The sequence below is a fragment of the Melospiza georgiana genome, chromosome 3, assembly GCF_028018845.1.
Source record: "Melospiza georgiana isolate bMelGeo1 chromosome 3, bMelGeo1.pri, whole genome shotgun sequence".
NCBI lineage: Eukaryota > Metazoa > Chordata > Aves > Passeriformes > Passerellidae > Melospiza > Melospiza georgiana.
In genome coordinates, this window is record NC_080432.1 from 49,170,483 (window position 1) to 49,187,746 (window position 17,264).

The 17,264-nt window shown below is 39.5% G+C and overlaps 1 protein-coding gene across 3 annotated transcripts in view; it reads left to right on the forward strand.

Annotated features, from left to right (window-relative positions):
* BIRC6 (baculoviral IAP repeat containing 6) overlaps positions 1–13,001 on the forward strand; it is a 177,673-nt gene extending 164,672 nt beyond the window's left edge. For 2 of the 3 annotated variants that reach the window (XM_058021451.1, XM_058021452.1), the window contains exons 71-74: positions 1,129–1,206; positions 5,282–5,470; positions 8,760–8,894; positions 9,953–13,001. In XM_058021451.1, coding sequence (XP_057877434.1) covers positions 1,129–1,206; positions 5,282–5,470; positions 8,760–8,894; positions 9,953–10,132 — 582 coding nt within the window. In that variant the 3' untranslated portion in view covers positions 10,133–13,001. The remainder of the gene's footprint in view (positions 1–1,128; positions 1,207–5,281; positions 5,471–8,759; positions 8,895–9,952) is intronic. The other variant, XM_058021450.1, reaches the window with a different exon arrangement.
* The last annotated feature ends 4,263 nt before the right edge of the window (positions 13,002–17,264 follow it).

Genomic DNA, 17,264 nt, shown 5'->3' on the forward strand with positions numbered 1-17,264 from the left:
CCAGTTCCAAGTGGGAATTACCTCCTTTCTAAATAGTCTTGCAGATTTTTGGAGATCCAGCCTTTATGAGTTGGATTGGACCAAAAAAGCAAGTACTTTTGACTGAGAAAAATGTTCTTTTCCAACATTTTCTGCTAAATGAACCAGTCAGAAATCTGTTTTGGCTAGCTGAAATACCCTTTCCATGGGTATGGAGTATGCTTCATATCAGCTGCAGCTGAAGGTTTGCTGAGTGCCTTGTCTCTTCTTCTCCATTTGTTTTCTATTAATGTGGACACAGAATATAATTCCTAGTGGAGACTTTATCTCCGTTTTTCTTTGTCTAGTTTTAAGTCTTGGAAAATACTTGCCTCTAAGTTTCTTCTGTTCATTTTGTCTCTTTGTTTTACCTGTCCTGGATTTTTCCATTTCACAATAAGATTCAAGAACACCATAAACTTCCCTGACATTCAGATCAGTCACAAAAGTTAAGGAATAATTCAAATTTCTTGATAGAATGTGAGACAGAAACTACCTTTTACATGCTTAAGCAGAATGATTGTCTTCAAAACACACAATTACAGGTTTTATAACAGTATTTAAAGCAGAAGGTAGAGAATTGGATAATAATTCTTTTTTTTTGGAGCCACTAGAATCCATAGGTTTCCTGTGAGGAAAAGCAATCTGCCTTGTCTTGTTTATTTATTAGCATGCTGTTCTTGTTATCCGCATTATTTTTATGTTTTCCTTTCAAAATAGTCTCATGGTCTTAAGCTGTACTAGGAGAGTCTTCAGTTGGACATTAGGAGGAATTTGCCCACAGAAAGGATGTTTAGACATGGGATTGGGCTGCCCAGGAAAGGTGGTGGAGTCACTGTCCACGCCTGGAGGTGTTTAAAGCAAAGACTGGACCTGGCACTCAGTGCCCTGGTCTGGTTGACATGGTCTTGTTCCATCACAGATTGGACTCAATGATCCCTGAGGTCTTTTCCAACCTCATTGATTCTGTGAGAGGAAACAAATTTGTTTTTTAAAATGCTGTTGTAAAAAAGTTTGTAAAAAAAAATTAATGTAATGCCAACATTCTGTCCATGCAGAACAATTTCGTCATCATATTTGTCTGTGGTATTAATAATGTCACCTTTTCAGGTGTGCTTAAGCATACTTAACACATGGCATGGGAGACCAGAAGAGAAATGGAATCCCCAAACATCAAGTTTTTTGCAGGTGAGCAATTTCTTCTTTCTCTTCTAAATGTCATTTAGGAGTAGTAAGTTGTCTCTTAGTCCTAAAGATTCCTTTTCTAGACCATTTAAACCAGACTAATCTTCAAATAAGCATAAATAAGACAAAAGTCCAGAAAATGTACTTGGAACTCTTGGAAAGGAACACTGCTGAGGAGACAGGTTCTTCAGAATGCTCTTTCTAATGAGTATTTCTTTTGGTCTGTTCTTGAAGAGCAGCTGTTCATGTGTGCAGCTTATTCCTGCACCAGCTCTGCCCAGATGACTCCAAATAGTTTATTTTATTTTCAAAAATTAAAAAAAAAAAATTACTAGGAAATGACAATCTCATGGATTTATCACAAACTTTTTATGGTGAAAACAAAAGAGGCTCCACACTGAGAGATGAGAAAGTGAAGTACACAGTGCAGACTGTAGCCTTCCTCCTCCTAAGTGTGCAGGTGAGCTGAGTAGAGGAAAAAAAGATAAGGGAATGCAAGTGCAGCTATGCTGTGTTCAATAACAATTAGTGTTACATTAGAGCAGAATTTATTAGGGCATGCAGTCCTTATAATTTTCAGCTTTATTTCCCAGACATGCACTGAGTCACAAGCAAAGACATTAAGTAAAAGTAAAGCTTGCAATGGCTTCTTTCCTGTGGCAGTTACTGAATTTATTCCGAGTTTGGAGTAATTATTATGTAGCACAAGGTACAATTTCTGTTCCAAATCCTAGAAGACTTCACAGCTTCAGCATAATAGAATTCCTGCCTTCAGCAGAACAGATTTCAGCTTGTTCAGGATTTGGCCTTGGAGAGCAGATTTATCAGTCTCCTGCTTTATCAGTTCAAGAAGGTCTGTTCCAGTGTGTGGAAGTCAGGCGAGCGAGGCAGAGGGCCAGCATGGGTAAACAAGAGCTCTTGCCTAAGCTCAACTGCAAAGAAAAGCAAGCAAAGGTGGAAGGAGGGGGTGGCTACTTGTGCAAAATAAAAGGATATTGACCAAACATTCAGGAGAGAAATTAGGGAAACTAAAGCTCAGATGGCATTGAAAATGTTGAGGGTTAAGAAGACAAACATGAAGAGCTTTTCATAAGTATGGTAGCAGCAAAAGAACACATTTTCCTTAGGCTCTCCAGCTCAGAGGGGAAGGAAACCTATTGGCAAGGTCATGGAAAAGGCAGAGGTCACCTCTGCCTCACTCTTAGGGGTAAGACTTGCTTTGCCTTGTCCCTGAGCCCTCACTAGGGAGGTTGGTGAGAATGAGGAATTACCCACGGTAGAGGAACAGTATTGAAGCTGCTTGGACACACATGTCCATGGAACCAGTCCCCATGAGTCCAGGGGAGTTGAGGGAACCAGCTTGTACCACTGCAAAGCCATTAGCTCCCATCTTTGACAGGCAGGACAATCAAGGGAATTTCCAGGCAAATCTCCCACTCAGCTTCAAGATCAGCTAGAGAGAGGATCATGTTGGGATAGGTATCCTTAATGAGTGCAAGTCTCCCAAGATCCAAATTCTTAATCAAGAGATGAACTGCAATTTCAGACTTGAAGTGTAAAATCAGTGTAGAAAGGTACACATATTTAGGAAGTCTTATTTTCACCAAAGTCCTTTTTCTTACATTAAAATGTTAGATTTGATAGTTAGAAATCACATACAGCATAGAAGTTTATAATTTAAAACTTTCTTTCAGTGTTTCATTTTGAGAATAGTAAGAAAACTGTTGGAAAAAGTCCCATCCCTACCATATTGGGAGAAAAACACTTTACAACTATTAAATAGAAAACAGCTGTAGGACTAAATGAATTGCTTGGAAAGAATTAAGCACTACATGTTTTTTCTGGCTCAGAGATTGAACTATTGTCAGACCACCCAAAATACTTCAGAAATTAATTTTTATTATCCAGCAAAACTGGAAGATTGGTGTATAGTTTCTCATTCATTACAGTTATAATTGAAAGTATTGACTGCTTATTCAGGCCCAGGAAGTAAAATGCTGCTGTGTGACATTTCTCTACCATAGCTACTTTAAAAAGATATAAATATCCAAAATAGAACATTTTTGAAAAGCAAAAGCCTGTTCTTCCAGAGACATGTAAAGGCCACAGAGATCACCTTTCATACCCAAAGCCTTGGCCCTGAAGTCACTCTGCCATGACTTAGCACATGCACATTAATATTCTGCCTTTTTGGTAGCTATGTGGCCGTTTGCTTGATGTGTGAGATGCATTCTGTACATCTTAATACATTTACCTATGTCTTAAGGTTAACACTAAATAACTGTAGCTGCTTCTAGTTGAGTGCAGGGCAGGGTACAGGAGACTGTGATGATGGTGCATATGGTACCAGCAGCTACCTGGAGCACCTGCCTGAGAAACAGAAAAACCTGGTTTATTTTCCCTCTCAGCCCAACAAGGGAGGCTGGTTCATCTCTCCCACTGCACAGCTGCCTGTCCAGTCCAGGATAAAGACTTGGCTGCCCTAGACTGCCAGTCTGTGCTGTAATGAAAGCACAGCCACCACACAAGGGCAAAGTGCCATGGCATCTAAAGGAGTGAGGCTGTGTTCCTGTGAGGTGCTGGTGGGAGTGAGGGTAGCCTGTGTCATTCAGCTGGCTCTTGGACTGCTGCTTTGATAGGAGTTACTGATCTGGCATTGTGTCTGTGGAGTGAGGAACCATCACAGAGAAGATGGGAAGCTGGGACACTCGTGTGCCCCCTTTGCTACAGGAGAAACTCCAGAAGAATGCCACACCTGAGCACAGAGCGCAGCTGTGGATGTCAGGGCACTGCCTGCAAAAGAGTCAGAGTTTGGATTGCTGCTGACATGGCATCTGTCTGATGTGAGCTGTACATTCTGCATCCACCAAGAAAAAGGAGAGCTCTTGTCTTCCACATCCAAATCACAAATTAGGGGATGTTTTAAAGCTCTAAGTTGTACCTAGACTGGGAGGAGAGTCATTTCCAGAAACAGCTGCCCTGACATCTGGGTATCTGCACCTAAGTATGCCCAGTGCTGGAAATGCCATTCCTAGGTCTGTAATATATCATCAGCTTTTCACTAAATGAGGAAATATAAGTGTTTCAATCATCTTGGTTGAATTCTTCACAGTTCTGGAAGTTTGTGTCACAGAACTGAAATCCCTAAAATTGTTGCTGGTGGACTTGGTCCTAAGTACATAGGAAAACCTTGCCCTTCATTTAGTAAAAAAAGCAAATTGACAGGGATAAACTTTAATACTGGGAAAACTAGCAAGCCTTCAAATCATGAATATGCAGTACATCTACATTTGGATACCTAAGAGCCTTATGTATCTGTTTAATTCTTTATGGTTTATTAGGAATGGCTCAGTAAATAGTTAATTGCCTTGAATATACGTAAACATCTATTCACACATGTGCTGGATAGTAAAATAGAAAGCAGGAAAGTTGTTATTTCTGAATTACTGAATAGTTGGTGCTTTGTTCATATAGTATTTAAAACATTTTTTCCCTTATCTTAAAAATATACTGAGGTTTTGTTTTATTGATATATGACACAGTATTGTTTGTAAAATCTGAAACTAAAGGGCTACCAACATTCATTTAAAAGAAAAAATGGGAGTTGATGTAGATGAGGATTTCAGTGGTTCATGTGGCATTTTACCTCCTTTGGTTTTTTCCCATCTAGTTCAGAATTACAGGAATTAGCAAGCTCAGCCATAGGGGAAAAAATCAAAATTGTTGATTGAGAAGCTGACAAATACACTTTCTTTTGCAAAGGGGCACAATCAGACATGTCTTCCTTTAAATACTTTCTTTTATTTATATCTGTATGTTTGCTTTGTAGGGTTTTAAGTTACATTTGTCATTTTCTCAGTGTTTGAGCTAAATACACAGCCACAGGACTCGGTGGTTTTTGTGTGTAGTGACAGTTTAGGTTTGAAAGCGTGGATGTTCCTGCTTGCACCTAGCCTGTATCACAAATGGTAGTACTTTGCCATAGAAATGGTTTTGCTTGTAAAGTGAGAGGAGCTTTGTATATTTGTAAGAATACTTTGGCAGCACAATTTGAATATTTGGTTTCTTCTCTTACCAGGTGTTGGTGTCTGTGCAGTCCCTAATACTGGTGGCAGAACCATACTTCAACGAACCAGGTTACGAGCGATCGCGAGGCACTCCCAGTGGTACCCAGAGCTCCAGGGAATACGATGGAAATATCCGACAGGCCACAGTCAAGTGGGCAATGCTTGAACAAATGAGAAATCCATCACCGTGTTTTAAGGAGGTAGGTTTTGTGAAAAGCAGTATTTCTCTTTTTTGAGCATTAAGAATAATGCAAATATTTGGTAAGATAATGCACGAGATGTCTGTTTTAACCTTCAGTCAAGAGACTGAAATGAACAAGGATGCACCAAACTTCACAGACTCTTTTCTGGGAAAGAGGAATGCAGGCAAAGTGGGACTGACCTGAACAGGATCTTGGTGCACAGTTGGATAAAACATGTTTCAATCAGCTCACTCTTACTACTGAGCGGGACCTCTTACATGGCCTGTTGGTCAGCCCTACAAAGGGCACTCCATGCTCCACACTCTGCATAAATAACAGGCAGTATTTTCCCAAGGATCATAAATTTCAAGCAAATACAAAGAAACACTTCAGATAAACCAAGATAATGCAAATTGGAAAAATACCTTGAAAGAAATGCCACAAAGCATCTGCACTAGAAACCTGTGCCTTTGAAAACAACTGTCTCCATGCTGCTAAAAGCAATGCTAACCTTCATGCATTCAGGCTGTCTTAAAAAAAAATTATTGTAATCAATCAAATTGCCTAATTTGCTTACATTCCTGAAGATAGACTAAAACTCACCTGTAGCATCTTAGAAGAATTTCATTATTAGGGACTTCTCAGTGTCTGTAGTCCAATTCCTTTCCCAAAAGCAGATGAGTTAGATATCAGGGGTTGAACATATACAACAAGAGTTCAAGGGAAAAGGAGCTGAAGAAGCACTAAGAGAATCTGTATGAATATTAATACAAAATGTTTGGTCAAACATGAGTCATCTCACAGTATTACCAGCCAGTATTTCCAGAAAAACTCATTTTGCTCTGAACTACTACAGCTGTTGCCAGTGTTGAAGCGTGGAACCACCTGGCAGTATCTCCTATGCCTTCAATTGTCTGCATAATAAAATGTTGAAAAAGCCTAAACGTTTTAGGATTATGCACATTGCTGGGTGTGGCATCTGAGATGCTGATCTCCCATCCCTTCCTTGATATTGTAAAAAACATCCTTTGGAATGCAAAACCTTTTTTCATGAAAATTACTGTGTCTTGTGGAATAAGAAACTATATTTTTATCCACATGCAGGTAAAAAAGGATGTGCAGTGTCTGTAGGGATGTTGAATTAATGAAATAAAACCTGGTGGTGGTTCAAAATTACCTTTTAAATGTTCTACTCAATAAGTAGAAGACCATGCATGATAAAGATATCTGGATACATAATCCAATAACTTCTGCCAATAGTTCTTTTTCTTCTAGCTAATGTAAAAGTTTCACTTTGGCAAAAGGCATTCTCAAATCACAGTAAGATTAAATTAATTGAATATATAAGAATATATAAGAAAGCAGTGGACAATAATGCTCCACATTCCTTCTCACATGTACAGAAGTGAAGGATATGCAGTCTTACACCATTTGGTATCTGAATCCCAGCTATTATTGCTGCACTTTTCTTTAAGAGTCTCAGTAATTGTGTGCTTATTCTGCAGTGCAGCTGTCACACTGCTGGTATGAAAAAGGCAGCTTTGGAACAGTGCTAGAGTTCATCCTCAACCCCATCCAAATGGAAATGCATCTCTCAGATTATCTGAGCACTTCTTTGGGAGATTCCCTTTGTGTTCAGACCTATGGAATTTTTGTACAGTTATCTTAGAAACCTTAACAGTGATGATCAACTCAGTAACACAAATGCAAACTCATGCTGAAGACTGAAGTCTAAGAACATACATCCTGAGATCTGTTGTCTTCAAAAATCTGAGTCTTGTCTTCAGTATCTTAAATGATGGGTAGGCTCAGGAGATCCAAACTGCCAGTCTTTGGGAGATTTCCAAGCTCCATTATGGATTTAAGGAATGTATCCAGAATTGAAGTCAATTACGCTTTCAATATGCAATTTCTATTTAGACAGATAGCTATTTTCTTTAACCTCCAGAGGGAAAAATTATTTTTCCTGTTATGTTGCAATATGGCCAAGAACTCTCAGTGCTCAATAAAATTTCTTTGGTTTTATTGTTGCCTTCAGTGTTCAGAGTTTCAGAAAACTGTTTAAGACAAAGCCAACACCAAGTAGAGTTTCACAACTTTGTATGAGTGTTGATTGGTTGGATTTTTTAAACTCAAATACGTACTTCAATACCAAAATTACTCTTCAGTGAAATACTGGCTCCCATCCAAACTGGGCAGCTCAACTGCCATGGCCTGAGAATTCCAGTGTCCCCAAATGTGCTGCCTCTGCCTAGAGCCAAGTGGCTGCATCCCCTCGGGAGCAGCTGCTGTGATCCTGCTCTCGGCAGAAGCGCGCGATGTTCCTGTGCTCGTAGCCCAGCAGTGCTGCTGCTCTGTGGTGGTGTTCACAGGGCAAGGGAAGAGACCAGAACCTTGACTCCATGTTTCAGAAGGCTGATTTATTATTTTATTGAATATATTGTATTATATTAAAACTATACTAAAAAAGTAGAAGAAAGGATTTAATCAGAAGGCTTGAAAGGAAAGGAAGAGAATTGAATGATAACAAAAGCTCATGACTCAGAGAATCCTAGCCAGCTGACTGTGATTGGCCATTAATTAGAAACAACCAACATGGACCAATCAAAGATGCACCTGTTGCATTCCACAGCAGCAGATAGTTACTGTTTCTCTTTTCATCTGAGGCTTCTCAGTTTCTCTGGAGAAAAAATCCTAATGAAAGGATTCTTCATAAAATGTGTCTGTGACACTGCTCGTCTGTTTTCTGTTTAGGCAGCCCGTGGTCAGTGAGGGGAGGACGTGGTGCTCCTGCTTGTTCTGTGCTTCTCTAGCAAAACAGGGCAGGGAAGGAAACAGTGAAAGCCTCAGCACTGTGTCTGTGTAGCTCTGCTCCTGTGCCTGCGTAGTACATCCAGCTTTGAACTGCAGAACGTGAGCAGCGCTCTGCTCTGCCTTTTGCTTCGGCTGGTGTATTTCTGGCACTGGTTTACCCTGCACACAGCTAACACAAGAGACTGCCAAAATGGCAGGCTGCTCACAAACAGTGGATTCCTACAGACTGAAAGAGATATCCAGACCAACAGACTCCCCAAAACAGCATCAGCTGAATTCAGAACAGGTTCCTCTGGTCTTTTTCCAGTTGGATTTTGGAAATCTCTGAGACAGAAATTCCAGTTTTATCTCCAGTCTGGTTCAATTCTGAATTACATTCATAATGATTTTTTTTCCCTTATATTCAGTTAGACCCACAGAGGTCTTGCAAATTTGGTATTGTTAAAATATATGGTTCTTCCATCCATGTTACATTGGGAATGTTTTCTTGCAGGTCATCCACAAACACTTCTACTTGAAAAGAGTGGAGATCATGGCTCAGTGTGAGGAGTGGATAGCAGACATACAGCAGTACAGCAGTGACAAACGGGTAGGCAGGACCATGTCCCATCATGCCGCAGCTCTCAAGGTGAGATGTTTGTAACAAATTCAAGTTTCCCAGTTGTCAAGAGAGGCAATGTGTGTGCATTCCATTTCCTCAGTATTTTTACTACAAGGTGGATTTTCCTCTAGCACCTGTCCTGCCTGTTTTTTCTATGACTCTTTGTATAGGATGCAGTGACCCCGAGATGGTTGGAGCATGGTGCTGGTGTAACACCAAAGTTGTGGTTTTGGTCCCCTATGGGCCATTCACTTCAGAGTTGGACTGGATCCTTGTGGGTCCCTTACAGCTCAGAATATTCTGTGATAAGTGCTTTTTCTGTTCACTCTGAGGGTGGGTGGAGGTTAATGATAAAGTTGTGTTACAACCAATTCCTTGCCAGAAAACAAGCTTGTAGAGTAGACAAGCAGTTAATAAACTGTGGTCAGCTACAATCAGTTTTATCCTGTGTTAACTTGAATCATTCTAACCATTATAACTATTTTCTGCCTTCCTAGCCAAGTATTACCATTTGTGTATTTTGTGACCACATAGATAACAGGGCTATATTGTTTTTAATATTTGAGGTTTCATTTTCCCTGAAGTGTGACCCCCAAATTTAGAAAGGCTTGTTTTTTCTGTTGCCAGACTTCCATTCTTTCAATGTCACCAGTCTTCAAAATGAAGTTACTGTGATCAGTATACAAATCTCTGCATATCTGTCTCTGTGACAGATCTCATCATGAATTCTTTATAAATTGGGTTTGACTGTATGACCTACCAAGTCCAAGCCAGTTTCTGCTGTTACCCCTGAACACAGATATGACTCAGCTGCTGGACCAATAGTGTGGCATTTATAGTGAGACACTTGTTGGCTGCAGTTCTGTTGACCGCCTTTAATTTGTCCCCAGCAGCTCTTGATAATTCTTCTGTCACTAAAATGAAAATACCAGTCATTAAATATAGGGGAGAAGCTGATCCAGACATTGAAATAGTACATTTAAGCCTTTTCTACCTACTCCTCTTTTTGCCTTAGAGTGTCTAACCTTGTGAAGAGTTTTGTTTTAACTGTGGCCTTCCACACTGACTTGTTCTTGTGTATCCAGCGTCACACAGCCCAGCTGCGGGAAGAACTTCTAAAACTTCCCTGTCCTGAAGGATTGGATCCAGACACTGATGACTCCCCAGAAAAATGCAGTGCCACAACAAGCTCAGAAGAGACCATGTTGCACGACCAGGTTAAACCCAGCAGCAGTAAAGATGTCCCCACTGATTTCAAGTCATGAGTTGCATTGACATGGACTTTGTAGACACAACGGCTTTGAAGCACAAGCCAAATATGTCAATATTTGTATGTAAGAAGTTAATTATGTAATAGGTAATGAAATTGAAACTATACTATGCCCTTAAGGATATACAGTTTAATTAAAAATGATCTTTTATTTACCTGTACAAGAGTGTAAACTTTTTTGTGCTTTTATTTTTCAATTGTGAGAACCACTGATTGGTATGTTTAAAAAGTTATGTATACAAAAAATGGATAAATCACTGATATATAAGGGAAACTACCTTAGGAAAGAATGTTTACTGAATGTTTATTATTTTTTTTTTACTTGTAGAGTGAGGGCGGTTGTAACAAAGAATATATATTGGTCATTCTTACAACTACTATTTAAAGTCAGAAAATTTTCACTGAATTTGATAGATTTTACGTTTGGCCATATATTCATGCTCATATTTGATTCTAAAGAAAACCTCCTGTATACTTCAATAAACGTTAAATGGACATGATCCCTCTTTTATGATTTACTGGTACATTTTTTAAATAAACTGCCATAAAATACATTCTAGCTGAAGACTTGCACTTGTATGACTGAATTCATTGCAGTCAACATACTTAATTTTATGCTTACTAAATCTAAAATGCAGGTGAAATAAATGCACATGGTTTTACCTCATGCCAAATTTGGACTTCTGAATTAGTTGGGGTTTTTTGGCTATTTTATGCAAACTAACAGTATTCTAAATTTCTAAAGGGCTATTCTGGAACAAAGTCTTTACTGTATTGAAATGTCTGATTTTTACATACGCAGCTTACTCTTACTGACACGCCACACAGGACTCTGATGTTCTGTAGTTCCTACTGTGTAGAATTATTTCTATACTTGCAACCACAGATCCTGACTAAAAGGGTGAGGAGTTTGCTTGATTTAATAATCAAGTCTCACTTTTAACATAACATGCATTGCTATCATTGTTATTAATTTTTGAGCAGTCCTTGAAGGACTAAAAAGTTAATACTGGTATTACCTCAGACTAATGATCTGTTGTATGATACATACTATAAATCAGGCAAAACCGAAAGTTTTTTGTTTTCTATTTGTTCTTTGTTTATAAGTATCACGCTGGAATTTTTTCACTTTTTGTTTTACAATGTATTATTTCTAATCATTAAAAATGGCACCAACTGAGGTTGTGTTCTTATGCTGATGGTTAACAGTTAGTTCTGATAGTCCTTTTGGCAGTTTTTGTGTTCTGCTGATGTGTTGTGTTAATCCAAGGCCTGTTCTGATTGTACATACCTCTCAAAATACCAGCTTGGCCACATCTGTGGAACTTCAGGGGTCCTTAGTCACAGAGCAGAACAAGCAGCCCTGTGCCAGAGCTGCTGGTAAATACATGAAACAAAGAGCTTATGCCACACAGTCCAAGTGTTAGAACTTCATCAGTGTTAAAACAGCCCTGCATTTTTCCAGATGGGTATTTACTTACATTCTATTACTGTTCAAAAGGACTGTGATACTCCTCTAAAGGCTCCAAAAGCAACATTACCCACTGACTTCCAATTATATTTGTTAGGAGTTTCCATTAGAGCTCTTCATTTACTGCTTAAGCTGCCTGTCTACAGGAGCACAGTGTTTTTATAAAATCCTGGTACTTGTACCAAAACCAAATGTATTGAAGCCGAAGATCCTCTTTAAAAGTGAAGACTTTTTTCTTTACCATTAAAACACAAGACTGAGGCAAGAAGTACCCATCTTGCATTGATTTGACGTGAGGAAGGTGCTTAACATGATTGTACCTTTATCTCTGGTGTGTATTCACGGTTTCATAGCAATGCTAATGTGAAGTCACTGCTGCTTAATTAAGCAGATGTAAACAGCTGCATGGGATATTAAACTCTAATTTGCATCTACATACCAATTATCCTTTTTTTGCTCTAACATGAGCGAGAATGGTATTGTACCAAATTAATGCAGAGATTCAATCCTTGATAAATTGCAACTGTGTTACAGCCTAAGTAAATTGTGAACTTGGCAACAAATACAAAATACCCATTTTTAGGTTTTTAAATATACAAGGTAGCTATGCTACATGGCAGTAACATCACAGTAAAGCCTATGAGGTGAGAGACTCATCTCTTACCAATTCATCAAAGTGAATAGAAACCTGTACAAATATAGATCACAGTTTCTAACCATCCATTCAGGTCCTGTGTTTTTAACTGTTAAGCTGACTTTGTAGAAAATGTTTTAAAATTCAACAGAAATTATTTTCAAAAATGCAAAAGTCAGCAAGCTGCTAGTTAGAGCATTATGGGATTTTACTCCATGTTTGTTGGTGCTGCCTTTGGCCCAGGATTGATTGTTGGCACTACAGTTCTGTAGTGTAGTGTGGGACGTTACCAGCCTTTGGAATTGCTGTGGTCACTCTGCCAGAGGAAGAGTAAGGCACCACAGAGTCAGGCAGGAGTGTTTCATGGTGCTTCACAGCCAAACTTTTCTGCCTGGTGCAAGCACAGTGTCTGTGGAAGAGGAGACAGCTGGGCAGTCCCTGAGCCCTTGTGCTCCATGAGAGCAAAGCCCTCGTTGCACTGGCTGCTGCACTGTTCTGTTCTGCAGCTGCAGCCACAGCACTCTCCATGTACAGGCAGTAATGATGGTGCCTCCTCAGGATTTGATGGTTTCCTCTGGGTAAAAGATGTGCATAAATGTATGGATTAATGCTCCTCTGTAATTCTGCCACTCCTATACAGGAAGAAACAAATATGACCATCTGGAAAAAAAAGATAAAATAACAAAACAAAATTTGAAACATAAAAGATGTAAACAACTTCCAAGTTTCACTCCAGTAATTACATGTTAAATGTTTAGGTAAAAGCAGAATAAAATATGTGTGACTATAGATGGACTGGATCTGCAGTGACCTGTGTGGCATTGTTGGTTGGGCTTTGTAAATGTTTTTCTTGTGTAAATCCTTTCCATAAGCTCAAAGTAGATACTGTGCACCTCTGCCAGCCAGGTGAGAAGACTCTTCTGCAGCCACAGGTGAAATCCTGCTGCCACAGGTAAGGCACTGGGCTGCTGATCACTTCCATAGAGCTTCAGTGTGCGTGTGCCAGTGCTGTGCTTGGATGCTCTGTTTAGCAGCAGTGGAGCTTCTATTCTTTGCTTTAAAAACAAATTTTAAAAAGAGAAAGTTCCCATACAGTACAGGTAATGTATTGTACTACTTTTGATGGCTCTATCAAATAGAGCATTCAGTTTCTGGCAGGATCACAATGTTAAGAAAACATTACTTCAAAATAATGTTTTTTCCCAGCTATGTCATCTATTACTTTTATTCCCCAAAATGTTTCTGGTGGCACTTTAGGAAATGTTCTGTTTTATGTCCTGAGGAAAACAATTTGATAAGTAAACAGCCATATTAATAATTTATCTTGTAAAGCCCATAAATATCTGAACACAAACCCAGCTGACCTACATTTAAGCCAGGACTATACTATGTTGTTCTGATCCCTGTGAAGGAGAATTATTTAGGCTTAGATTTTTAGTTGGAGTTTCTCAGGCAGGCCTTCTTCGTTTTATAACTCCATGCTGCCTTTGTACTAGTGTGATTTATAGGTGTTTCCTTTTTTGTTCCTTCAGAAGCCAGTCACCACCAAGTGGACTCACCTTCTTAGCCTGTCAGCTATCTCTATAGAAAACAGAAATTAAAAGCATTTTGCAAAAGAAAGGAGACAGATTTTCATTTCTTCATTTCATAAGGAACAAGTGCAAGGTGCAGAAGGTATTTCAGATCTATTTCTCAATATTTTTTACCAACACACACACATATCTATCCAAATATAAATGCATCTGGTCTGGCAGTCTTGAAAATGTTTCCTGAGCTGTATTTTTTTTTTCGTTCTACATAGACAGTGACAGCTTTAGTAGGAGCAATAGGGCATTTATATCACCACAATGAGCATTCTGAAATGCACTGAGCTGAGTGGGGGTAAAAGTAAGCTCCACAATTACTGAAATGAATCACAGGTAAAAACATTTTGATACTCCAGAGATTTGGGTGTTGCCGTTGTTTTATTCTCCTAAACCATGAATGCAGAAAATACATTATCCACCCATTGAATTACTATAGCAGAGCTCCCAAATAATCTCACCACTGCCTCTGTTTTATAAAGGCTCGGAAAGCAAATCCCAAACCATAATTCTCTGTCTTGATTGAGAGAGTTCTGCATATTGGGACCTGTCATCTCTGTAGGCTGCAGTCTCCTTTGGTCTTGCCTCAGAGCCCAAGTTTTGGCTCTCAAAGGATAACCTGGTCCACTTAGTTCTCCAGGTGTATTAATTCTACTTACCCTTTGCATTAAGGGTGCAGATGTGGAAAATGAAAGCAAACTGAAAATCTCATGATAAAAAAATTCACTTTGCCAACTGCAAAGATTCTGTGTTGCTTCATTAAGGATTTTCTTACCTACCGCGAGAGCAATGGGAACAGCAAAACTCGGAGGGTGGGGGGCAGGTTCCATCTTCTCTGTTTTCATTAAAATATTTCAACAAGTATGTGATGCAGAAAAAGAATACCAACAGAAAATGTCTTATAGTCTGCTCCTTAGCAGTGCCTTGGATGTTTCCAGAAGTCTGGTTCTTTCACCTTGAAATTCTAAGTTTTCAGCCACAGAAAACTTCACCCACACCTAAATTAGGAATAAGCTTATTAATGCAAACTTCCAGAACTTTTTCAATCAAAATTTCTCCAATCATTGCAGAGTTTTCAGTATAAACTTATTTCTGCAAGTATTTTAAGCAGCGTGTGGGAAGGTGGCCTTAGCTGGATTCTGGTGCAGCACATTTCTAAGCCTGGACTATGGCAGCAGCTCTTTAACACTGCAGGAGGGGCATCAGTGTGGTTCATTCAGGCTGGGACAAGACCACCATCATCACATATGTACAACCAGCCCAGCCAAGCACCAGCATTCCTGCATTAGGGAATCCAGAGTGCCAGATCCCTGTGCACAGGGGCTGGGAATGATCTGCAGGATGGGTCCCTGCCTTCATCCTGGCTATAGCTACAGTTCAGGCTGCCCTGGAAACCTTGCAGCTGCTTGCTGGCAACACAGTGGGGCAGTGATTCAACAGGGAATGGAGGTGATGTGGCACATCAAAACCTAGCAGCCAGCAGCAGGATTGCTGGAAAGCAAATGCTGTGCTTGCTCACAGGACCCATCTTCTCAGCTACCAAATAGTCACACTGCACATCTCAGCTGTATTTTGAGACAGTTTCAAGCAGAGAAATTTGATGTGATAGATAAAATTCACAGGGGCTGGCCTCCAGCAAAGCAGCAGTCACAAGAGAAATCATGCAACCATCTGGCTGGCTGAATTTTGACATAGCATGTGGGATTCTGGAAGAGTCCCAGAGCATTAGAGGAACTTCAGACTAGTGGAAAAAAATCATTCAATTCTACACATCTCCAGTTGCCTCATGGTCACTAAGGACGGCAAGAATGTGTGGGCTTGTCACACAGACACTGAAACACTGCTCCAGTACAGGACCCTGGGAGACTTCAGGGTCAGCAACACGAAGAATCTAACAGACACCACCTGATCCATCTGACAGAACAGGGAAAACAAGGTGTAAATTACATCCAACTATTGATTTAGCTCCATACAAATTTCACTCTACTTAAAGAAACCAAAACAGACAACACTACAAATGTACACTATGTACACTCAGACTCAAACAATTGCTGTTGATGAGAGCAGATGATAACTGAAGCAACGGTAAGGAAATAAAAAAATATTCTTTTGTATCTGCACTGCCTACTAATGTGTTAAACCTTCTTTCACTTGTTTCTAGCTCTCCCTCCAAGGAAATTCTTGTTAGAAAACAAATAACCAGATGAACAATAAGTTGTATCAGAGGAAAAGCCAAGCCATTTGAACAAAGAATGGGAGAACAGCAGTACATGGCTCCTGATAAACAACTGTGTAAGTCAGGAAAGACAGGTCAGTCTTGAAGAGCTCTCAAGAGCCTGTACTGGTAGCAGAAGTCAATGAAGGACAATGCTGAAATTTCTAGATTGCATATAGAGAACTGCAGTAGAATGCTAAATTCAATGCATGCTTAATGGAAGACTTGGATTAATCATCTGAACAAAAATAACACAGTTAAAATGCTTGTTGTGATACTGCTGTCTTCCTGAAAATGTTAGTATGACTTGTGTATTTTAATCAGTACCTTAAATACATTTTTGCTTTACTTGCAAATGCCTTTTCATGCACAGAATCCAACAGCAAGTTATTTTCCATTGCCAAGGGTGCCCTCAAAGACAGTTGTCCAATCAATGTCACTAAGGACAAGCCATGACTGTAAATTCATCCACTTTTCATTTTTCCCCAATACTTCATTTTACACTTTTCCACACACTGAAAGGCACCAAGGCTCCAGTGAGGCAGCAGAGCAGTGCTCAGTGCCCAGCATCCATCACAGCCTGGGATTAAATGTCCAGAAGCAATATGTAGTTGATCTGTCATACAAAAATTATTCATTCTCAAATATTACATCTTGTGAACGATACAAAGTCTCCATGCAGATTAAATTGCCAGCCTTTGCCTTCTTTTTAGAAGAGTGATTCTGTTCCATAAGGCCCCTGGGAAAAAAATGCCACTGTTTACATTTTTCCTGAATTTAAGTTTTTGCATAGTTGAATAGCTTTTGCTTTAATGGCCTTTGGGGTTTAGTTCAGTTAACATATGTAAAGAAAATATTTCAGAGTTCCTAATCAGCATCTTCTTCTCATCTTAGTTTAGGCCTTGGTGTATCTCTTGTTATTTACATGATATCTAAGGAAAAATATAGCTCTGTATGAAGCTAAAGGAAATGTTTCAAATGTCATTTTAAGGCATGGATCAGAAAATATTATTTGCTCCATGCTTTCCTGTTAAAATACTATTTCTCCATTCATATGAGCATTCTGTATTCTAAGTTCTCTGCCCAAAGTCAACTGTTACAGAATCATAGGAATGGTGAGCAGGAGGGACAGCTGGAGACAATCAGCCTTCAGCCCACTCTTCCCCAAATGAAACATGTGCCTTCCTTGAGGACTTGGACTCCTCATGGAATATTTGATCCAAG